Source organism: Lepus europaeus, chromosome X (genome assembly GCF_033115175.1).
Source record: "Lepus europaeus isolate LE1 chromosome X, mLepTim1.pri, whole genome shotgun sequence".
Taxonomy (NCBI): Eukaryota; Metazoa; Chordata; class Mammalia; order Lagomorpha; family Leporidae; genus Lepus; species Lepus europaeus.
This window is the reverse complement of record NC_084850.1, coordinates 116,138,620-116,164,501: the sequence shown is the minus strand read 5'-3', so window position 1 is coordinate 116,164,501 and position 25,882 is coordinate 116,138,620. Positions and strand designations below refer to the sequence as shown.

Genomic DNA, 25,882 nt, shown 5'->3' with positions numbered 1-25,882 from the left:
AGACCTTTCCCTTTGTCTTTGCCGCTCTATGTAACTCTGTCTCTCAAATAAATAAATCTTAAAAAAACAAGAAAATAGATAAAAAAGTGATTCATAGCACAGGGTCTGGAAATACCCTGTTGCTTGGGTTCACATCCTTGCCTCACCAGTATTGTTATATCAACTTTGCCCGTTTAGTTTATATTACATTTATAGTTTCTTCATCTGTAATTTGGGGATAATAATTTCAGGTACTCTGTAGATTGATGACAAGGATTAGATGAGTTAATATAGTTAAGTTATTAGGAGTGCTTAAGCAGACAATAATAGTTGATTCTCATTATTGCAAAAAGGATAGCCAAGTTATAATTCTTAGAAAATATACTCTTCTTTTGTACCAAAAAAAAATGTACTTACCAATGTCCTGGCCAAATTGAACAACTAAGGAACTACTTAGTGAGGGAGCATCATCACCACTGAGGAGTCCCAAATTTCAGTATTTCTGAACACTTCTGTTGACAAATGCTAACTACACAGTATACATGCCATTATTTTTTCAAAACTGTACAAGATAGAGTTCGTGCAGAGGCAGACCCTGAGGCAAGAATGTACATGCCAAGTGATTCATTTGTGAATGGTCATAGGATGTACTGGCAAGGGAGCAGATAATGTAGGAGAGGAATCAGTAAAGAGTATAATATGAGGCAGATTCTACTATGTCCAATGTGGTCTTAATCCTGGCACATAAAGTTGTGTGAGAATATAAATCATGTTTCAGAGTTACCCAAAGTGAATGGTAAATGAATAGTGGTGTTTATCTGCCAATAGCTATTTGTTTTCAGCTGAGGTATGGTGGGAAAAATGAAGCTAAACTTCAACCCCCTAGGAACTGTGGGTCTTGATCACTTAAGAGAACCCTAAACCAGTCACAGGCACTTAGAGTTGGCAGCTGCCAGTCAGAGTAGAGGGAATGCTGAGTAAGGAAAGAGTATGGTTGAGTTCCCAAGAGTATCTGTTGCACATACAAACGAAACTTAAGCTTTCAGTAATGACAGGTAAATAGAGACTTAAATGGATAAACGTTACTTTCACAACAAGATTTAAAATAGTTAAAGCTCTGAAGCACAATTTTTTTCCAACTTAAAACATGATGTTAAGAATTTCTGTGTTTATGAATTCAGATGAGATACAATAAAGCAAGATTTGATGGCAGCAATAGTAACCATACTTTGGAAAATTTTACTTAGCTATTAATTTTCCTCAAAAACAAAACATAATTTATTCTTAACATTCTTCAAAACTTTCAGAAAATTTAATTTTTTCAAAACCATAATACTATTATTCATGTGGTAGATATTATGAACTCTACGTACGATCACAATCAACCATGCTACTATTGTCAGAATAATTATTACTTATGTTTCTCATTCATCTGTAGTTATGCCTTAATATATTAGCTATAAATTAAAATTTTCATATGTAAGTAGACATTTATCTGCATATCTACTGTCAAAAAGATTAGGTAATTTTAAATTCAATATATCTATGGAAACCATATGTATTTTAGTAATATTTCGTGCAGAAAGTAATCATTTTAACTTATTACCCAATATTTGTGTTATATTGTGCTTTCAAGAAATATGTATGTTAAACCACAGCAGCACCTACTATAAGTTGTGTAATTTCATTCATGCAAATCTGTCAGGAATAAAATCAACCACAACTTAATTTCAAACCTTTCCAACCAGCAGCTGTACAATTTATGCACTGCTTTTCTATTTTTACTACTGGATAATGACAATGATAAATGTCTTTAAGAGGAAATACATATTCATTGAAAAGACTGAGCTCAAAACCATCACTCTTTAAAAAGCCCATGAAGGTAAGAAGCCCATTTGCCTGCTACAGGAGATTTGTTAGCTGAGAAAAGGAATTATGCCTGTCTCATGAGGACTCAGTAATTCAGTTAAACTTAACCTGCAATAGCAACTTCTTGTAAACCACAGTAATCAGTACTATTATAATTGGTGTCAGTCATAATAATATGAAATACATCAGGCTGAACAACTGATTAACTGGGAGTGTAGCTAGAGGCCTATCATCCTCATTGTGTCAGCTTAAGAGGTATACAAAAGTATTCAATGGGCAACTTAGTAAGTTCAGGGTCACTGCTGTTCTGACCCATATGTCTATGAACATGGAGAAGAATGAATATTGGCTGATTAAAAGTGATTTGCATGTTGAATGACAATGATGAAATTACAAACTGTGCTGTCACAAGAGATTAGTTAATGTGAAAAATGACAGGAATGCTGGAATGTCTCCTTTATCAATGGATTGGGTTTCTCTTCCTTACCATACCGATAAGTAATTTGACTTTTACTTCAAAGAGAATAAGAAATAGCAACATCCTGAAAAGAGTGGACTAGTTCAGAGATCCCTGTAGCTGTTATTTTGTTTTAGTGTGTAATTTTACAGCTTATTTGACATAATGTAAGATATTAAAGTCAAGTCACCCAAGATATTGCAATACTGATTTCCAAAACAAATAGCTGTATCTATTTGTATGCATATGCAGACAAATATGTGATATGGAATGAACTCCCAAGAAATCATTTAGGGTATAAAATACTTTAGCTATTATATGCTACTGATAGCAAACTCATCTTCTGTCTAGGATCTTAGGCTGTTTGCAGTGGAAAATACCAAGTTCTGGCTATACTATACTATTTTGAGTGGGAAATGATCATCAAAAGTATCTTGAGACACTTATTATTATGTACATATTCTTGATGCTTCATTATCTTCAAACACTGCCTACTAAAATTCATAGCCTATTTTCCCATCATGATTTGTCTTAGTTCAGAATTCAGTAACTTGTTACTTTAAAACAGGCTGGATTTTGTCTGTAAGCTTTGGCTGGTAGTTTTAAAGAAAATGTTTATTGGTTTCTATTCAATTATACTCCATACATTACAGTAGGGGTTTTGACACTGACTTAAAGTTGAATATGCATAACTGGAAAATATAAAACAAAATATGTAATAAATGTAACTTCAAATCTTGTCTAATTTTTCCCCTTGTTGGGAGAAGAAATTAATATACTGGCTTCGGAATAAAAACTGTTTCCCAAAGCTTGCTTTTTTGATAATTCATTTTTGAACTCAGCAAGTGTGCAAACTATTATTGTTATATATGCCTTTGTTTTAGGAAGCTTCTCTACAGTAAATGTTACAAAATATCTCTTCTAATATATATCTGCCTTTATGTCCCACATTCCTAAAGCTAATCATCCTGTAAAACGTTCTCAAGAATTCCATGTGTAAGGCAAAATGTCTTTACGTGTATACAATTTAAGTTGGTTCTTACAGTGCTACTGATGATCCATGTGACCATTTTGAGAGATCTAAATGAAAGTGCATTGCTTTTACCTTCAGAGACTCCTCTTGTTTAAAGAGATCTTCAAAATCTTTAGCAGAGAGGTCAGGAGCATTGAGGAGTTGATCCACTTCTGATAGGGCTTGTGAGACATGACTGATCTCAGTAAGATAAGTAGAAGGCACATAAGAAATTTCCAAAGGCATGTCTTCAGTCATTACTACCATCGTTTCTTCACGGACAGTGTGCTGGTATAGATATACAAAAGAAAAATCCTTTTAGCTTCCTAATAATGGAAACTCTACTACTGAATTTACATAGGTTCCAGTCTCTAGCTGACAGAGGGCTGAAAATAAATTTAATTCATGATGGTAAGTGTAGTAAAGAGGTTATTATTTATATATTCTCTTCTTCCAAAAGATAGATCATGTTAGCACCATGACTATAAAATGAAAGACCAAAAGCCAAAAGGTCACAAAGATGGAATCTTTACTCTAAGAAAATGATTAATTTTACAACTGGCTTTTAAATTTTAATTCTAAGCTTCCTGGAAACCTAGTTATGGAGGTGATCCTACATCTATTATATTTATAACTAAGGGATCTTTGCTATACTTTCCCTGCTTAATTTTGATTGAAGTACAAGAGGCAATACAGTGCTGTTTTCTTTTCCTGGTAAGTACCTTTCTGTCAAGCATCACTCTCCTCCAAATTCCAGACATCACCCTCTCCCTTTGATGCTGGTTTACTGCTTAATCAAGGTACTAGGTGTATAGGACCTGCTGTAGAATTTATCTTAATAAGAACTTCAGAATGTCCTGAGATCTAAGGGAGCAATAGCCAATCCACCTGAGTCTACATTTTCCTATTTGAGCTTCAAGTGTTAGGGATGATAAGGGTTTGTAGCTTAGAGTTCTTTTGGATTTTCTCAGTAGTGTTTCTTTCCCCATTCCTTAAAAGAGCAAGAAATAAATACCACTTGGCACACAAATCCAGAAAGATGGATGACCTCTGCTCTCTTCTGTCTACACTCTAGGCAGCAGAAGTCTGGTAATTGAAATTATTCTCCCAGTAACTCTGTTTGGAATTGATCAACTGCCACCTGCCTGTTGATGGGGTCAGCAGAAGGTTTCAGTGGCAGGGTCTCTGGGGATGTTTGGACAATAAGCATGCAAACACAGCCATTTATTACTGTGCAGCCTTTTATGACAAGGCCACATACATTTTTGTGGTAATGTAATTAAATAAATGGGCTGTGGGATCTCAGACTGAATCCCCCCCAAAGATGAATAAAAAGTATAAGCTGGCCAGTTTATGATTTCTTGATAAATTCTATTGCCCAATATTTTTATGCCCAGTATTTTTATACTCATGTTTACATGATATAAAAATAAAATCATTCTAATTTAGATGTTGCATCTACTTGAGACATAGCGAATTCATAGAATTGCACAGTTAGTTTTAAAACGACATAATTATACCTTTTTTTGCCAAGTTTGGCTTACTGTGTAAATCTTGTTTAAATTCATGTCACACATTCCTTCATGGTAAATGGAATGATAATATACACACATTTCTTATTTGCATTTCAGTGATATTAGAAACTTGAGCTAAAGTTTGATTAAGATAATTCAGTATTTAACCATAGATTTTAAATTCAAATTCTCAATTTCTGCATTTCAATACAAACAATGTCACTATTAAATACAAAATGGGCTATTTGAAAATGTGCATTTTCTACTAATACATTGAGTATAACACTAAACAGTACAGTCAACAGCAGAAGTCAAATAAATTTATTGTAACTTTTATGCATTCCATTAGTCTGGTGATTGTGTTGTTCTTATTAAAATTTTGAAGTTAATAAATTTGTCTTCGTGTAGGTCTTGGGCTGTGTTGTGGTGTAATGGGTTTAAGTCCTGGCTGCTGTACTCCTGGTCCAGCTCGCTGATAATGCAATTGGAAAAGCAGTAGAAGATGACCCAAGTGCTTGGGCCCCAGCTATCCACGTTGGAGACCTGAAGCTGCCTTCACTCTTGCCGAGCCCCAGATGCTATAGCCATTTGGGGAGTGAAGTAGCAGATGGAAGATCTCTATCTCTCCAACTCTACACTTCAAAAAATTAAAATAAATCTTTCAAAAATAAGTTTGTCTTTCTTATTTGCATGTTTGCTTTATCTCCTTAATTACTTTTGTGTCACCTAAAACAAGCATCTTATAACACTTACAGAATTACCTTTGTTTTAATCATATGCATCTTATACCTGTAAGTTTTTAGAGAACAGTGGTTTTAGACAGAGATGGGTAGAAGAAAGTGGTAGTTTTTTCCTTATTCATTTAGTTTGTTGTTTAACCAAAGGGGTTGCTACAGAATCATTTGATATATCTTTAAACTATAGAGAGAACATTTGTGTCTCATCAAAAAAATCTAAAGATTTCTCTGTATGTCTTCATTTTTTCTCAAAAGGAAAATAAGTTTGTGTTCTTCATAGCCTTTTCTCTTTTTTCTTCTTTGACATAAAGCTTCCTTGATCTTCATTATCTAAATTTAGGATGCTCTCAGCTATCTTAGTACCTCCTGAATATAGTAATTGTGGATGCTAGGTAGCAAAGAACTTCACTGATTGGTCAAATACAATAAAGACACTAAAAATGCACTCACATTTGACCACTAACTCAGATTTATCTCCTTGAAACAAAATTTAAGACTCAAATTTATAACTGCTTCGGTGTTTGTGCCTAATCATATTTTGTTTGGCATAGAGGAACTTTAAAGAAAACTAAGATTTACTTTAGTAATAATTAGTGCTGACTACATAGCTCTGAAGGCTGGAATGGTATATCTCAGCAAGTAAGATCTACTATCAGCAAAAGTTCTCAACCAGGATCCTAAGAAAATAGGCAGCACACGAGGCAGAGCCAAGATGGCAGATAGTGAGGACGTGCGCCATAGTTTGGGAAAATAAAGTTTCATAAAAGTGGAATTACTGTAGCCTCAGGAAAAGATTCAAGAAAAAAACTGCAAAGGAAACGCTTCTGGATCTAGTGGATGTGACACAGAGGACCTACAGGGAGCCCACCGCGTGGAAACCCAACCGCGGGAGACCAGCCGCAGAATCTCGCCAGCACGGGAATGAACGGAAGGTAAGACAAAGGCGTCAGAAACCCGAGACATTGGGGGGGAAAAGCAGAGGCCTCTCTATTCCCTCACCTAGCAAAACAAAGAACAGGCGCCATTTTACATATGTAAAGCGCCACCAATGAGTTCACAAACTCAGTAACTTTGGAACTTTGGTGAAACTTGAGAACACATTAAGGGCTGCATAAACTCTTTGTGTGGTCCCAGGGGTAGATCAAATGAATACTCACAGAGGCCAGATTTCAACTACCCACAATTCCACTCACCTGTGCCAAATAACTTCCCAACCCAACTGAGTCAAAAAAAAAAAAGAGAGAGAGAGAGAGAGAGAGAGAGAGAGCGCAATCTAGCAAAGAGCAAGGGAGAGAACAATCTGGGTGAGTCGCATTTTGCACAGCCTTAAACCTGAAGAATCAAGAGGAGCTCTCTGGCCACACCCATCACAGCCTCTAAGGATCCATCAAAGCAGACAGCCCACTTAGAGGCATAGCATAATGAGAAAAAAACACCACAGCCAAAAAAAAAAAAAAACATAAATTATCTCCAACATGCCAAACAACAAACATAGAAACCGAGGTAACAAGAACAAGGAAGACACTATGATGCCCCCAAATGAACAAGACACCCCAATCCAAGATTATGAAGATGAAGAGATAGAGGAAATGCAAGAAGCGGATCTCAAAAAATTGATAAGAACATTAAGAACTTCTCAAAAACAAATTCTTGAACTACAGAAATCATTAATGGGCAAGATAGAAAATCTCTCTCGTGAAAATGAAATATTAAGGAGGAATCAAAATGAAATGAAACAACTAGTAGAACATGAAACTGTGATAGTGACAAAAAACCACAATGAAATGAAGAACTGAATAGATCAAATGACAAACACATTAGAGAGCCTTAAAAACAGAATGGATGAAGCAGAAGAGAGAATATCAGAATTAGAAGACAGAGAACAGGAAAGGAAACAGTCAAATCAAAGAAAAGAAGAAGAAATGAGAAATCTAGAAAATACTGTCAGGAATCTACAGGATACTATTAAAAAACCCAACATTCGGGTTCTAGGAGTTCCTGAAGGCATGAAGAGAGAGAAAGGATTAGAAGGCCTTTTTAGTGAGATACTAGCAGAAAATTTCCCAGGCTTGGAGAAGGACAGAGACATCTTAGTACAGGAAGCTCATAGAACCCCTAATAAACATGATCAAAAGAGATCCTCACCACGACATGTCGTAATCAAACTCACCACAGTGAAACACAAAGAAAAGATCCTAAAATGTGCAAGAGAGAAACGCCAGATTACTCTCAGAGGATCTCCAATTAGACTCATAGCTGACTTCTCATCAGAAACCCTACAAGCTAGGAGAGAATGGCGAGATATAGCCCAGGTACTAAGAGAGAAAAACTGCCAGCCCAGAATATTATATCCTGCAAAGCTCTCATTTGTGAATGAAGGTGAAATTAAGACCTTTCACAGCAAACAGAAATTGAAAGAATTTGTCGTCACTCATCCAGCCCTGCAAAAGATGCTTAAAGATGTGTTACATACAGAAACACAGAAACACGGTCACCAATATGAAAGAAGATAAAGGAAGGAAACCTCACAGCAAAAGATCACAGGTGTCTCAAACCATATATTAGAAAAAATCTTTGGCAAATGACAGGACAAAGTTACTCCTTCTAGATAGTCACACTGAATGTTAACGGCTTGAACTGTCCAGTTAAAAGACACTGATTGGCTGTTTGGGTTAAGGAACAAAACCCATCTTTTTGCTGCTTACAAGAAACTCATCTTTCCAACAATGATGCATACAGACTGAAAGTGAAAGGCTGGAAAAAGATATACCATGCCAACAGAAATTAAAAAGAGCGGGCGTAGCCATCTTAATATCGGACAACATAAACTTTACCACAAAAACTGTCAGGAGAGACAAAGAGGGGCACTATTTAATGATTAAGGGATCCATTCAACAGGAAGATATAACGATTATCAATGTATATGCACCTAATTACAGGGCACCAGCTTATTTAAAAGACTTGTTAAGGGACTTAAAGGGAGACTTAGACCCCAATACAATAGTACTGGGGGACTTCAATACTCCACTCTCAGAGATAGACAGATCAACAGGACAGAAGATCAACAACGAGACAGTAGATTTAAATGACACTATAGCCCCAATGGATCTAACAGATATCTACAGAACATTTCATCCTACATCTAAGGACTTTACATTCTTCTCAGCAGTACATGGAACCTTCTCTAGGATTGACCACATACTAGGCCATAAAGCAAGTCTCAGCAAATTCAAAAGAATTAGAATCATATCATGCAGCTTCTCAGACCACAAAGGAATGAAATTGGAAATTAATAACACGGGAATCCCTAGAGCACGTGCAAACACATGGAGATTGAACAACATGCTCCTGAATGAACAATGGGTCACAGAAGAAATTAAAAGAGAAATCAAAAAATTTCTGGAAGTAAATGAGGATAACAGCACAACATACCAAAACCTATGGGATACAACAAAAGCAGTGTTAAGAGGAAAGTTTATATCAATAGGAGCCTACATCAAGAAATTGGAAAGGCACCAAATAGATGAGCTTTCAAGTCATCTCAAGGATCTAGAAAATCTGCAGCAAACCAAACCCAAACCCAGTAGGAGAAGAGAAATAATTAAAATCAAAGAAGAAATCAACAGGATTGAATCCAAAAAAACATTACAAAAAATCAGCCAAACAAGGAGCTGGTTTTTTGAAAAAATAAACAAAATTGACACCCCATTGGCCCAACTAACTAAAAAAGGAAGAGAAAAGACCCAAATCAATAGGATCAGAGATGAAAAGGGAAACGTAACAACAGACACCACAGAAATAAAAAGAATCATCAGAAATTACTACAAGGACTTGTATGCCAGCAAACAGGGAAATCTATCAGAAATGGACAGATTCTTGGACACATACAACCTCCCTAAATTGAGCCAGGAAGACATAGAAAACCTAAACAGACCCATAACTGACACAGAAATTGAAACAGTAATAAAGGCCCTCCCAACAAAGAAAAGCCCAGGACCAGATGGATTCACTGCTGAGTTCTACCAGACATTTAGAGAAGAACTAACTCCAATTCTTCTCAAACTATTCAAAACAATCAAAAAAGTGGGAATCCTCCCAAACTCTTTCTATGAAGCCAGCATCACCTTAATTCCTAAGCCAGAAAAAGATGCAGCATTGAAAGAGAATTACAGACCAATATCCCCGATGAACATAGATGCAAAAATACTCAATAAAATACTGGCCAATAGAATGCAACAACACATCAGAAAGATCATCCACCCAGACCAAGTGGGATTTATCCCTGGTATGCAGGGGTGGTTCAACGTTCGCAAAACAATCAACGTAATACACTACATTAACAGACTGCAGAAGAAAAACCATATGATTCTCTCAATAGACGCAGAGAAAGCATTTGATAAAATACAACACCCTTTCATGATGAAAACTCTAAGCAAACTGGGTATGGAAGGAACATTCCTCAATACAATCAAAGCAATATATGAAAAACCCATGGCCAACTTCCTATTGAATGGGGAAAAGTTGGAAGCATTTCCACTGAGATCTGGTACCAGACAGGGATGCCCACTCTCACCACTGCTCTTCAATATAGTTCTGGAAGTTTTAGCCAGAGCCATGAGGCAAGAAAAAGAAATTAAAGGGATACAAATTGGAAAGGAAGAACTCAAACTATCCCTCTTTGCAGATGATATGATTCTTTATTTAGGGGACCCAAAGAACTCTACTAAGAGACTACTGGAACTCATTGAAGAGTTTGGCAAAGTAGCAGGATATAAAATCAATGCACAAAAATCAACAGCCTTTGTATACACAGGCAATGCCACGGCTGAGGAAGAACTGCTAAGATCAATCCCATTCACAATAGCTACAAAAACAATCAAATACCTTGGAATAAACTTAACCAAGGACGTTAAAGATCTCTACGATGAAAACTACAAAACCTTAAAGAAAGAAATAGAAGAGGATACCAAAAAATGGAGAAATCTTCCATGCTCATGGATTGGAAGAATCAATATCATCAAAATGTCTATTCTCCCAAAAGCAATTTATACATTCAATGCAATCCCAATCAAGATACCGAAGACATTCTTCTCAGATCTGGAAAAAATAATGCTGAAATTCATATGGAGACACAGAAGATCTCGAATAGCCAAAGCAATCTTGTACAACAAAAACAAAGCCGGAGGCATCACAATACCAGATTTCAGGACATACTACAGGGCAGTTGTTATCAAAACAGCATGGTACTGGTACAGAAACAGATGGATAGACCAATGGAACAGAATAGAAACACCAGAAATCAATCCAAACATCTACAGCCAACTTATATTTGATCAAAGATCCAAAACTAATCCCTGGAATAAGGACAGCCTATTCAATAAATGGTGCTGGGAAAATTGGATTTCCACATGCAGAAGCTTGAAGCAAGACCCCTACATTTCACCTTACACAAAAATTCACTCAACATGGATTAAAGACTTAAATCTACGACCCGAAACCATCAAATTATTAGAGAGCATTGGAGAAACCCTGCAAGATATAGGTACAGGCAAAGACTTCTTGGAAAAGACCCCAGGAGCACAGGCAGTCAAAACCAAAATTAACATTTGGTATTGCATCAAATTGAGAAGTTTATGTACTTCAAAAGAAACAGTCAGGAAAGTGAAGAGGCAACCGACAGAATGGGAAAAAATATTTGCAAACTATACTACAGATAAAGGGTTGATAACCAGAATCTACAAAGAAATCAAGAAAATCCACAATGACAGAACAAATACCCCACTTAAGAGATGGGCCAAGGACCTCAAGAGACATTTTTCGAAAGAGGAAATCCAAATGGCCAACAGACACATGAAAAAATGTTCAAGATCACTAGCAATCAGAGAAATGCAAATCAAAACCACAATGAGGTTTCACCTCACCCCGGTTAGAATGGCTCACATTCAGAAATCTACCAACAATAGATGCTGGAGAGGATGTGGGGAAAAAGGGACACTAACCCACTGTTGGTGGGAATGCAAACTGGTTAAGCCACTATGGAAGTCTGTCTGGAGATTCCTCAGAAACCTGAACATCACCCTACCATACAACCCAGCCATCCCACTCCTTGGAATTTACCCAAAGGAAATTAATTTGGCTAATAAAAAAGCCATCTGCACATTAATATTTATTGCAGCTCAATTCACAACAGCTAAGACCTGGAACCAACCCAAATGCCCATCAACAGTAAACTGGATAAAGAAATTATGGGACATGTACTCCATAGAATACTATACAGCAGCAAGAAACAATGAAACCCAGTCAATTGCAACACGATGGAGCAATCTGGAAAACATCATGCTGAGTGAATTAAGCCAGTCCCAAAGAGACAAATATCATTTGTTTTCCCTGATCGGCGACAACTGAGCACCAAAGGGGAAACCTGTTGAAGTGAAATGGACACTATAAGAAACAATGACCTGATCAGCTCTTGTCCTGACTCTAGATGTACAATGTACTACTTTATCCTTTTTAGTATTTGTTGTTGTTGTTTTTGCTGTTGTTCTAGTACTAGTGGTTGAACTCTGTAATTAACACACAATTATTCTTAGGTGTTTAAATTTTAACTGAAAAGTGATCCCTGTTAAATTTAAGAGTGGAAAAAGAGAGGGAGGAGATGTACAATTTGGGACATGCTCAATCAGACTTGCCCCAAATGATGGAGTTAGAAATGTGCCAGGGGATTCCAATACAATCGCATCAAGGTGGCATATACCAATGCCATCTCACTAGTCCAAGTTGTCTATTTCAGTTCACAATCGATGGCTCTGATAGGTCAAAGAATCATAGGGATCACACAAACAAGACAAGTGTCTGCTAATACTAACTGATAGAATCAAAAAGGGTGAGAAAGATCCAACATGGCAAGTGGGATACAGAGCAGACTCATAGAATGGCAGACGTCCTAAACAACACTCTGGCCTCAGATTCAGCCCTTAAGGCATTCTGATCTGGCTGAAGAGCCCATGAGAGTATTGTAGGCATGGAAAGCCAAGATACCATGGAAAAGAAAAAAAAAAGAAGAAGACCTAAATGAAAGATCTCTGTGAGTGAGATCCCAGTGGAAAGAACGGGGCCATCAAAGAAGGAGGTACCTTTCTCTGAAGGGAGGAGAGAACTTCCACTTTGACTATGACCCTATCGGAATAAGATCAAAGTCGGCGAACTCTAAAGGCTTCCATAGCCCTGGCAACTCATGACTAGAGCCTAGGGAGATTACTGACACCATGAACAGGAGTGTCAAATTGTTAAGTCAGCAACAGGAGTCACTGTGTGCTTACATCCCATGTGGGATCTGTCCTTAATGTGTTGTCTAATGTGAAGTAATGCTATAACTAGTACTGAAACAGTATTTTTACACTTTGTGCTTCTGTGTGGGTACAAACTGATGAGATCTTTACTAATTATATACTGAATCGATCTTCTGTATATAAAGATAATTGGAAATGAAAAAAACTGGTGTTAATTGGAAATGGCATAGAAAATTAATTAATTTAAAAAAATATTATGTAGGATCTCTGTCTTTAATGTGCTGTACACTCTTATTTAATGCTATAACTAGTACTCCAACAGTATTTTTTTTTTTCACTTTGTGTTGCTATATGGGGACAAACTGTTGAAATCGTTACCTAATATATACTAAACTGATCTTTTGTATATAAAGAGAATTGAAAATGAATCATGATGTGATTGGAAGGGGAGAGGGAGCGAGAAAGGGGAGGGTTGTGGGTGGGAGGGAAGTTTTGGGAGGGGGAAGCCATTATAACCCATAAGCTGTACTTTGGAAATTTATATTCATTAAATAAAAGTTTAATTAAAAAAAAAGAAAAGAAAATAGGCAGCACACTGTCTTCTGACTTCTCATTTGTTAAGCTTGTCTCTACTTAACTACACATGCCTGTTATAGATCCTTTGTTATATGTTGACTAAGGTACTTCTTTTCCTCACAATACATATTCAACAGCAAGTCAGGAGAAAAAACATTTTTGCTTATATTTCAGTATTTCAGAGGAATGTTCGATAGCCTCTACTCAAAAACCCAAATCTTCAAATAATTTAAATTCTGTATGTAGTTCTAAAAATCATTGTTCAAAAATGTCTTTAAAAGCCATTATTAACATGATTGTAATTCCCTTTTGGGAAACATTAACCATTGCACTGCAGGTAGGGAATGTTCAATTAATATGCGTACAGTAATTACTCTCAAGACTGCCAGAGATAAATTTTAAAGCAATTGGTGTCATTTCAAGGAAATAAGTAGACTATGCCATATCCTAACAAATTCTTTAAAATATAAATATTTAAACTTTTAACAGTTGATTAGAGCAATAAAAGAAAGATATAGCTTTTTGTTTTATAGAAGATCTGGATGAGAAGGACCTTGCTATCTTTATTGTCCTAAATTACTGATAATTAATTAATTTCTGTCTCTTCTTTTCCTCTATTACAAAAAAAGTATTAAATGCCCATAATTACTAAAATGACAACAATTATTTGTGACCACTGATTACATTATATTTTATAAATAAAGCTAAAAGGTTAATGGACATTTATATATATATATATATATATATATATATATATATATATAATGAAGACTGATCTATTGGAGGATTTAGTTCCTCCGACAGGTTTGATACAAAACACTCAGGCATCATGGATAACAGAATTTAAATGGTACCCATCAGCTCAATAGAGAAAGCTAAGGGATGAATCTGTGAATTTTCATGAGAAACAGAAAGGAGTCAAAGTAATTCTTTGATACCACTAAGAAACAGAAACTGTTTCTAGACTCTGTTTTATAAATTTTGAATATTCTCGTTTAGTCTATGGCCATACCAACCTGAATGTCCTGATCTCACCTGAATATTATTATTGCATTCTCTGAGATACAATAATTTAATATTAAGGTGTTATTTCATAATTTTCATATTTAAGAAACTGCCAAAAATTAAATAAAAGAGAGTCAGACATTTGGAAATAGACTCTAAAATATAGCATTCCTTGTGCCAAAACCATGCAGGTCTATAATGAATAAGTGTAGCAACTGAATGACTTTCAGTTTAATAAAAATTTCAGTCATTAAAAAAATCAGTGTAATTGGAAGTATCATGTTCATTTTTCTCTTCTTTATGCAAAACCCATGCACTTATATTCAGATTAAGCCTTTTCATATGAATTTCATTAAGTTTGCCTTGAGTAATTATATCCCTCTGAATTCTGATGTGTACAAATCCTAACCTTTTGAAATTCAACTTGCTTTTGTTAATGGTCTTTACTATCTTATCACATATTATATCATTACACTACATATATTCATGCATCATTAGTCAGAAGTGTTGTAGCCATAGTAATTCATTTTATTTCTCTCTGTTCACTTAACAGAGTCTAGAAACAGTTTCTGTTTCCTAGTGGTATCAAAGAATTACTTTGGCTCCTCTCTGTTTCTCATGAAAATTCACAGATTCATCCCTTAGCTTTCTCTATTGAGCTGATGGGTACCATTTAAATTCCATTATCCATGATGCCTGAGTGTTATGTATCAAACATACCCAAAAGAATATACTGTCTTCATCCCCTCCATGTATCAAAGTACTTCTCTCTCCTTCAAATGCATTGTAGTTACTGGTCCAATTAGGAGTCATGAGGTCAATGCAACTCAAAATGAAAATGTACTGTATGTCACATTATGATGTAACAATTACTTATGTATTAATACGCTACATAGAAATGAATGTTGCAAAAATGCCTTAAATAAATATGGTACATAGAAAATATGCCAACACATTCAAAGTAAAGCTTAGGAAATGGATTACTATTTAGATAATATAGAAATTGAGTAATTTTCTGTATTAGTGTAAAGATGAAAATGTTTCAAATATTTACAATGAAGTAACATGTATTAATGATTTCAAGTGAGTCATTATACAAAAATCTGTGAATCATGACATAAAATGCATTAATTTATATTAGATTATTTTTTCCCAAAAGACCCTCTTAAATATCATGGATTATTAAAAATAGTAACACAGAGGTTTGTAAATCCCAAATAGGATTATAGACTTCAAGTGAGATCTGATGGGTAAAAACAAAATGGAAGTAGGAAAGATTAACATTACCTTAGACAAGTCATTTTGTCTCCTACCCTCCAAATTCCTAAGGCAAAGACAAGTAAGCTTTCTTTGAAAGTTCATTACAGTATTAAGGAAAGCAGTTTTTTTAAAAATTGATTTCTCCTGGGTCATTTATAGAAGTGGAAAAAGGCAAATCAAAAAATCAAAATTGGCAAAAAAAAAAAATACAGTAAGGATTCCCTGGGTGAACAAAAGCCTAAAATGATAAAGCCTAAAAGAACAAAAAACAAAACCAGAACAAGAGTAGGGAACAGATAAGATCAGTGTGGATTTAGAGTGCCATTCACTGCTTTGGATACACATAAATGCCAAAGCAATACTAGAATTCTGACAATACTTAGTTGTGTATGTTGTAATTAAGGCACTGGATAGAAACACCTTGAATAATCAGTCTAATAAGTGCAAATGAATTGATTGTGACCCTGAATAGAGAAAACAGCAATGAGAGAGTATTTATTCCTCCTTGGTTAATCCCTCCTTGTTATATCATCTAGAAAACAGCTTACGTGAAGCTATGGAACAAAAAAAGTGAATAACCCATAAACAAACTATGTTAACCTTATAATTTACCCCTCTCATGATGAAAAAAAAAATAAAACCCACAGAAATACATAAAGTAATTAATGCAAAATATTGCAGAAAATCATCCTTTATAACCATATTATTTTTCTAAAATTAGAATGAATTTTTGGAGCATGGCAGGTTGTCAATAGAAGAGATATGCAGGTGAAGCTGTATTTGCCTGTATTTAAATTAACACAGACTGCTTCTAGATGGCCAGCCATATATAGTGTCCTGTGTAGAAGGCCCAGTCAGACTTGCTCAGTGTCCTGCCTCATGTCGATTCTTCCCTTCTCTACCATTGAATTTACCTAATTCATCAGGGCCAAGCTCAAATACTATCTAATTAAGCTGATAAACTGAATCTCAAAAATGTGTTAATGGCTTATAGTGGCTTAATATGTTATCCTTCAAAGGACAACATTTGCATTTTAATAGGGATTTTCCATGAATTAACATAAATTAGTAACTTGGTAGAATTTTAGTCACTAAGTTTGGTGGCCTGTGATAAAATTGAAAGAAAAAGGTCTTGGCTTCCCATCACGGTAAGTGTCAGTACATAAGCACCAACATACAAGTATCAACATATATGGTCTGCCTTGTAAGGGAAGAACAACAAAATAATTTAACTAAGCAGATAAATCACATGCCCTAGGTACCTTACAATGCAAAATAAATGCATCAAAGACTCATGTACAGTACCTAGTTCATAAAAGGCTATAAAATATTTTTTGCATAAATGAACAAATAAATATCAGTTGAAAGTATAATTTAAAAATAGCTATTTGTTAGCTGGGATCTCTAGTAATACAAATTGTAGATTAAAGTTCCCAGAATTCAAACAGGAATATTTTGTTAATTGCATAATGTATTCCTTATTAGTATAAATTTCAAAGGTTTTAGATTTAACTACACATTTGCCCCATTTAAAACACACTACATAAGTGCTATTGAACACACAAGTTTTGGGTCTTCAATAGTCTTTCAGATATTAATGTAACTCAGTATATGTGAACAAAACCAGAAACAATTATTTGAGGTAGTGTTATACAGACAATTTTGGTACATAATCATTTTGGCCTCTTCATGGAGGTCACAATGCAGACTGAAGGTTCTCAGAAGACTGGCAGTGAGAAATCAATTAACTCTTGATAACTCTTTCCAAATTCTTCACATAAAACTTTTCACTTACATATATATCACCTATTTTGAAATAGTTTACTAGCTTGGGAATATCTGTAGTAGGAATACGTTCATATTTTCTCATATAAAAATGAATACACACAAATATGTAATTCAATATGAAAATAAAAATAACATACAAAAGCATGGAATTTTCTTACATTCTGCAATTATATTTCATCCTACTATATTAATTCTTATTGTCTTATGGATTATCCAGCTTGAAAGAATTTTGTAGAACAGACTCAAAATGTTATTTACTTCTATTCTCTTCAAGCAAATCAGAAAATGTTACCCTATTTACATTACTTAATGTGAAAATTCAGTACCTATGCCTGAATATGTATGTACCATAATTAAATTTTTGAATGATTTTTTTCATTATTAGAAATGTAATGGGACCGGAGCTGTGGTGCAGTGGGTTAACACCCTGGCCTGAAGCACCAGCATACCCTATGGGTGCTGGTTCAAGTCCTGGCTGCTCCATTTCTGATCCAGCTCTCTGCTATGGCCTGGCAAAGCAGTAGAGGATGGCCCAAATCCTTGGACCCCTGCACCTGCATGGGAGACCTAGAAGAAGCTCCTGGCTCCTGGCTTCTGATTGGAGCAGCTCCGGTCATTGCGGCTAATTCAGGAGTGGACCATCAGATGGAAGACCTCTCTCTCTCTCTCTTTCTGCCTCCCTCTCTGTGAAACTGACTTTCAAATAAATAAATAAGTCTTAAAGAACAGAAATGTAATAGTGAAGATGTCTACAACCACCCTGTCCAATATGACTACTTAAATTTAAATCTTAAAATAAATACAAGTAAAAATTCAGTATGTCAGTTGTACTAGCCATATTTTAAAAGCACCTGATTGCTACAAGTATCCAGTGACTAATGTTTTGGGCAGTGCAGATATAATAAAAAAATCCATCAGTACAGTAAGGTTTATTGGTGAATACTAATCTAGAAAATACAATGTTTCCTTTATAAGCAAGGTAAACACTCAAATATGGTCTGTGATAGTTTCCTACCCTAATCATTGTCCCTCCCCAATGAGATATCCAGTACCTACTATAATCAAAGCTACCTAACACACACTCAATATTCTTGCACAATGGCAATCATTAGAGAAATAATTCATTTTTCAAATTGCTGATGAGATTAAAAATATAACAAAATAGTGTAGAAACATATCTTTATTTTATGTGAAAAATTTTACCACTAGTATTTTATCTAATCAGAAAATAACTCTTGTAGCATATCTAGATAGTTTTGCTAACAAAGATGATTTAGACTGGCAACTGAATGCAATTTAAAATTTCAGAAGATTAAAAATCAATGTATCATTATACTACATGATTTATTTTATTGAATTTCCTACAAATTTTGTTTTCATGTAGATATAGCTTAAGTACGTCAGAGCTCACTCATCTCTGAGAAGTTAATGTACTCACCTACTGTGAATTATAAGTAATAAATATGGATTTTTCAAAGTTCATTTATTTATGCACATGCATGTTTGTGTATATGTACATACAGATACGCAAAATGGAAATGTTGAGGAAATGGGAACATCTTCTCATACAGGCAATATTTTCTATCTCTCTCAGCTGAGTAGAATGGAACTCAAAATAACCATGACAAATGCTAGAATCTGGAAGAAGATATAACACAGTTACAAATAAAGATCATGACGATCTTTGAAAGATGTGTAAATCTCTGGCATAATGTGGGATGGGATTAATCTGATGATTTTCAGATGTGTATACAGGGTGATTTGTGGGAGATCACTGATTAAACAGATGGCCAGGACCTGCTTGTCTGCTTCATTCAGGATTCACTGGACAGCAACTATACAACATGGTTGAGAAGAGCCTTACCTCCAACCCTTGCTTCTGCGATCAGAGATGATTTTGCAACAATACTTCTGGAGAGGTTCCAATTTGTTAAACCAGTCTTCACCAGAAAAACAAATAAACGCTTCTATTATCTTTGTTGCTTCTCAATAACTATATATGAGAATCCACAAGCCTGAATTGCATTTGTACTAAGAAATGTTACACTCTTACACTTAAGTATGAGCAAAAGATGATAGACCATCTCAGGAAACATGAGGGAATGAAGAATGGAGACAAAACTAAGCATCTAGAAGGAACTTTAACAGAAATAAAGTGAGAAATATTAGAAGATAACATTAAAGCAGAGAAAGCTGGCTATTTTTTTTTTAAAGTTCAATAGGTGATTTGAAAACCAATGGTCATTGTGAGATGTGGGTTCTGGACAATCAAACAGAAGAATATCCCACAACATAAAGAAAAATAATATGAAATCAAAATCACAAGTGAAAAAAGTGAGACTCAGAAGACAGATCTGAGACATCTAAAAGGTGAATATAAGCACAAGAATGAGAAAGAGGACAGAAGAGAAGTAATAAATAGAACAGGAGGAAATTTTCCTGAGCTAAAACTTTACTGACTGGTTAGAGTTGAAAATGTTATCCTATTATGAAAAGAGATAAAAGAATAAGTAGGGACACATATTTGAAAACATTTTGCTTTATATACTAAGGAAATGTCTGCATTCTGACAGCTCAGGTAGAGATATATTCTGGAATTTGAGAAAGATGTGGGCTTAAATACAAAGAAATGAAACATTAACAACAATGAGACTTCCACTGGTAACAATGGAACCCAGAAAACACTGGAATTCAGGAAACAATGGGAACTGAAAATTAGTTGTCTCCAACTCACAGAAACTACTAAAAGAGGAGGAGAAAAAGATTCAAGAATGCTATTATCCATTAAATCCATTATAATGATTACAAAAGAAAGATGATTTTAAAAATGCAAGGTTTTATAAGTATACCAATATATTTTATAAGGAAATTTCCCAACTATTTCAATCATATTAAACAGAAAGTATAATAAAGAGTACTAAACAAAGTGCAATAAAGAATACAAAGTGGTGATGGGTAATAAAAGCTGTGATGCTTTTGGTTTTGTGGAACAATGATCGTTTAAGTGTAATTTAAGTAATGCCATGACTTCTTGAACCTGATAAGTGATGATAAAAAGGAAAGCAAATAGTAGACGAGAACTGCAATTACAAATTATTGGTTTCTATCTTGGCTTGAAAAAACTGAAAAATTTTCTGAATAAATCATATTGTAGGGAGGGCCATGTTCTTATTTCAGTGTGACACAACAGAAATACATGCTTAAAATTACTGTTAAAAATAGGAAACTTTGGGCCAGCATTGTGGCATAGCAGGTTGAGCCACTGTCCACATCTCTGGAATCCCATATATAGGCACTGGTTTGATTCCTGCCTGCTCCACTACTGATCCAGCTCCCTGTTAATATGTCTGGAAAGGCAGTGAAGAATGGCCCAAGTCTTGGGCCCCGCCACCCATATGGGAGACCTGGATGCATTTCCTGGCTCCTGGCTTCTGCCTGGATCAGCTCCAACCATTGCAGTCATTTGAGGAGTGAACCAGAAGATGGAAGATCTCTTTCTCTCTGTCTCTCTCTTTTTCTCTATGTGTTTCTGAATTTCAAATAAATGTCTTTTCAAAAAAACTAGAAAAATAAGATTTAGTAAAATGGCAAAGTAGACTGTAACATCTAAGTTACCTGAAAGTGGGGGAGAGATGCAGCAGAGTGCATAAAGTGCACCATTATAATGATGAAAGTTATATTTCTTACACTAAGAAGCATTCACTTTTATGCCCCAAACATTTGGGTGAATTTCATATAAGGTAAAAATTAATAAAGTAAAAAGAGAAAAAAAAAACATAAGTTTTATTGGTAGCCTGCATATACATCTTTCACCATTTGTTAGATCAAAACAAATGGAAAAAAAAAAAAAGGATAGAAGTGATTTTATTTAAATCAACATAAATTTAGTTCATAATTTGTGCTCAAAGGAAATTTAAAATATCATATATCCACAAAGGAAACTTTAAAACATAGAAAAGTGATGTTACAGGTCACTTTTCTTAGCATAATCTAATAATCCAGAATTATGGATGAATGATAGAGTATATTTTGGTTCATCTTCTAATGCTTTTAAAAAATGCAGATTTGTATGTACTGTTTGGGAAAAATGTTATTGATAGATAGGAAACCTATACCTACAAACTGCTCTATAGATAGAGAAGGAGAGAGAGGCAATATTTTTAAACATGAAAATATATCTATATTTAATATTTATCATTAAGCATTATATATCAGGAAAATATAATACTTAACTGTTACCATTACTTATTTCAGAGAGGGTACAATTAAGAGTAGGAAAAAACTGAGATGTTTTCTTAATACATCTGTGCACTGATTAAATTGAGAAATTAATATAATGATAAATGCATTTAAATTTAGCATGCGGACCTATGAAATAGCATTCAGTAATAGAAGCAAAAAGAAAGTGGCTGTAATGATAAATACTTTATGTGTCTTGGCTTCCCATGCCTGAAATACTCTCATGGGCTTTTTAGCCGGATCTGAATGCTTTAAGGGCTGATTCTGAGGCCAGAGTGCTGTTTAGGATATCTGCCATTCTATGAGTCTGCTGTGTATCCCACTTCCCATGTTGGATCATTCTCTCCTTTTTAATTCTATCAGTTAGTATTAGTAGACACTGCTTAATCCTATCATTATGATCAATTATGAACTGAAAAAAAATCTAAATGAAAGATCTCTGTGAGTGAGATCCAAGTGGAAAGAACAGGCCATCAAGGGAGGAGGTACCTTTCTCTGAAGGGAGGAGAGAACTTCCACTTTGACTATGACCTTGTCTAAATAAGATTGGAGTTGGCAAACTCAAAAGGCTTCCATAGCCTCGGCAGTTCATGACAAGAGCCTAGGGTGATTACTGATGCCATAAACAAGAGTGTCAATTGTTAAATCACAACGGTAATCACTGTGCATTTACTCCCCACGTAGGATCTCTGTCCTTAATGTGTTGTGCAATGTGAATTAACAGTATAACTAGTACTCAAACAGTACTTTATACTTTGTGTTTCTGTGTGGGTGCAGTCTGTTGAAATCTTTACTCAGTAAATACTAAACTGATCTTCTGTATATAAAGATAATTGAAAATGAATCTTGATGTGAATGGAAGGGGAGAGGGAGCAGGAGAGGGGAGGGTTGCGGGTGGGAGGGAGGTTATGGGGGGGGAAAGCCATTGTAATCCATAAGCTGTACTTTGGAAATTTTTATTTATTAAATAAAAGTTTAAAAAATAATAAAAAATAAAAAAATGTAATTCAAAAAAATACTTTATGTAACATATGCAACATGGTTATCAGCAGGCACTTCTGGTTATAACTAATTTGGCCATAACAGAATGATTTACATCTATTAACACTATAGGAAAGCCTTACTAGTAATTAATTCTAACATTTATAGAAGCATAGAGCAATAAAATGCATAAGAAAGGAAAATTAATGTATTCTGAAAGAAATTTACATCATCACCTGCAATAACATGGGTGCTCCTCACAGCATACCAACTGACTGAAAAGTTCTGGCAAAGACTGGTGGCTGCTGTTGTTTAGGAAGAAGACAGTTATTTTTAGATGCTAGGGATTACAGAAGTTGACTGTGGAAACAACAGCAAATGGAAAACAGCACTGGCAGACGGCATCCTATGCTAGATCGATTTTGATTGGTCTTAAATACTAAGCTTATAAATAGCTAATTAATAAAATATAATTATTGAGAAAAATACTCAAAACAAAACAGACCTTTATTAAGGTGAGAATAATCAATGAAATTACAGTTTTGGCTTCTTTGTTCCATTTTAAAATGGCTGCTACAGGGGGTCTGTGCTGTGGCATAGCAGGTAAAGCTGCTGGCTATGACGTCTGCATCTCATGTGGGTTCAAGACCTGGCTGGCTGCACTTACAATCCAGCTCCCTGCTGGTGGCCTGGGAAAAGTAGCAGATGATGGCCCAAATGCTTGAGCTCCTGCCACAATTGTGGGAGACCTGGAAGAACCACCTGGCTTCTGCCTGGCCCAGTCCTTGCCACTGCAGCCATCTGGGGAGTGAACCAGTAGATGGAGAGTCTCTCTCTGTTTCTCCTCCTAATTCTTTCAAATAAATAAATCTGTTTTAAAAATTACTCTTAAGAAGTGGCTGCTCTAATGCTCCCCATGCATTCTAAATTCCTTTGTTAAGCTGAAAAGTTTTCCTCTTTGGTCTGACACCTTAGGTCATCTTTATTTGATGGGTACTAATAACCTTGAGATATGTGACTAATTCTCTTTATAAAATTATATGACCTAACTCTAAATAACATGCATTTGACAGCCCATATTCTATTCTATTAAATATTCACAATAATTTTATATGCCTGCAGTAAAAATAGGGAGATATAAAACAGAACTTTTGGAATCTAAAAGATGGAGATAAACTAAAAATATCATCATCTCAGTGAGTTCAGCAGGCATTTTTCAAGCTAAAGTATGTATTTCAAAGTATGCAAATATGTGTAACTACATAAGCTTATATGCAACATACATAGATATATGCATATGTATATATACATATAGATTCAAACACATAGAGGTGGCAGTATGTAGGCATTTTTTAGAAAGCTACTATGTCACGCATCAGTATGCATTAAACACTTTTACACATAGTAGGTGAAAGTCTAATGATTTCTTTACCTGACTTTATTTTTGAATAAACTGTTAAAACTAAATGTTCCTTGTTAGTCAGACCAATTCAATAATGAACACAAATTATGTATTTGTTCTCTCTCTACTTTTCTTCCTCATTTGTGTTGTCCTGTGCTAAAGAGTTTCTGACAAAAAGGGTGTTCCTGTGTATAGCTTCTTTTTTCCTCTCTACCTGGTTGCAGCGATTAGTTCTTGTTTAGGCCACTTACACTTTTTGTTTCATTTTGGCTTCTAATCTACTGGTGGCAGATCAGTTTATTACTGTTTTGTCTGCAAGCAGCAAAATTTAAAAAGTCTTCAAAGAAGTACTTGAAAGAGTATCTCAAAGAAATGTTAAGTAAACTTTGCACTTTACAAACTTCAAAAAATTGATTTAGGGAATCCAGAGACCTTCTTTTCCACTTCTTTCTTAATTCATAGCTGTACTCCAGATAAATTAGAGTATGTCCATATGACTGGTGAATAAATGAGGTGCTACTGTGTATGAAGAAACCATTAGATTGAATATCATGTTCCCCAAATAATACATTTTACCTGGCTGCTATAAGTAACTTTTCAAAATATGGTAACAGTCACTCAACAAAAACCACTGTTCTGTTACCAAAGATTACATTCAAATATTTTTAGTGTTTTGCAAATTTAATGACAACTTTGGCATAACGTGCTTCACTTTACTATCAAGATAGCTTCTCCTGAAATAGCTTGTTCCTTGTCAATGTTCCAGGAAATAATTACCATTGTATTTTCCCGTGGCAAGAATTCCAATATAAAATTGTACTGTTCTGCCTAGTGAATTTACAAGTTTTAGCTCTAAGATATCATATTCACATGATCACTTTTAAATCTGTTTTAGATCATTTTTTTATTTTTTATTTCATAAATGTGAATTTACAAAGTGCAACTTTTGTATTGTTGTGGCTTCCCCCCCAACCTCCCTCCCTCCCTCCTGTTGCCCTCCCCTCTCCCACTCCCTCTCCCATCCTGCCCTTTATCGAGTTTCATTTTCAATTACCTTCATATACTGAAGATCAACTTACTATATACTAAGCAAGGATTTCAACAGATTGCATTCACACAATCGCACAAGGTATAGGGTATTGTTCCACTAGTAGTGTTTTTACGTTTCATAGTAAAACACATTAAGGACAGAGATCCTATGTGGGGAGCATGTACCCAGTTACTCCCATTGTTGATTTAACAATTGGCACTCTTATTTATGACGTCAGCAATCACCCGAGACTCTTGCTATGAGCTGTCTAGGCTATGGAAGCCCCTTGAGTTCACAGACTCTGAACTTGTTTAGTCAAGGCCGTGTCACAGTGGAGGTTCCTTCCTCCCTTCAGAGAAAGGTGCCTCTCTCCTTGATGGCCTGTTCCTTCTGCTGGGGTCTTGTTCACCAGGATCTTTCATTTAGATTGTTTTTTGCCACCTTGTCATGGCTTTCCAAGCCTGTGAGACTCTCATGGACCTTTTAGCCAGATCCAAATGTCCCAAGGGTTGATTCTGAGGCAGGAGTGCTGTTTTGGGCGTTTGCCATTCTATGAGTCTGCTGTGTGTCCTGCTTCCCCAGCAGGATCATTCTCTCCCTTTTAATTCTATCCTTCATTATTTGTTTACCAATGCCAGTGCACTTGGTAAAGTGATAAGTATAAATACACAGCCATCAAAAAGATAGGGTATGTGTCAAAGAGATTTCACAAATAAGATCATGTATTTTTAAAGGATAATTAAC

The 25,882-nt window shown here is 35.2% G+C and overlaps 1 protein-coding gene across 9 annotated transcripts in view; it reads right to left on the bottom strand.

The window, feature by feature from the left end:
* The window catches only part of DMD (dystrophin), a 2,142,101-nt gene that overhangs the window by 1,211,090 nt on the left and 905,129 nt on the right, over positions 1-25,882 (bottom strand). For all 9 annotated transcript variants that reach the window (XM_062183372.1, XM_062183374.1, XM_062183379.1 and 6 more), the window contains one exon: positions 3,411-3,605. In XM_062183372.1, the coding sequence (XP_062039356.1) occupies positions 3,411-3,605 (195 nt within the window). The remainder of the gene's footprint in view (positions 1-3,410; positions 3,606-25,882) is intronic.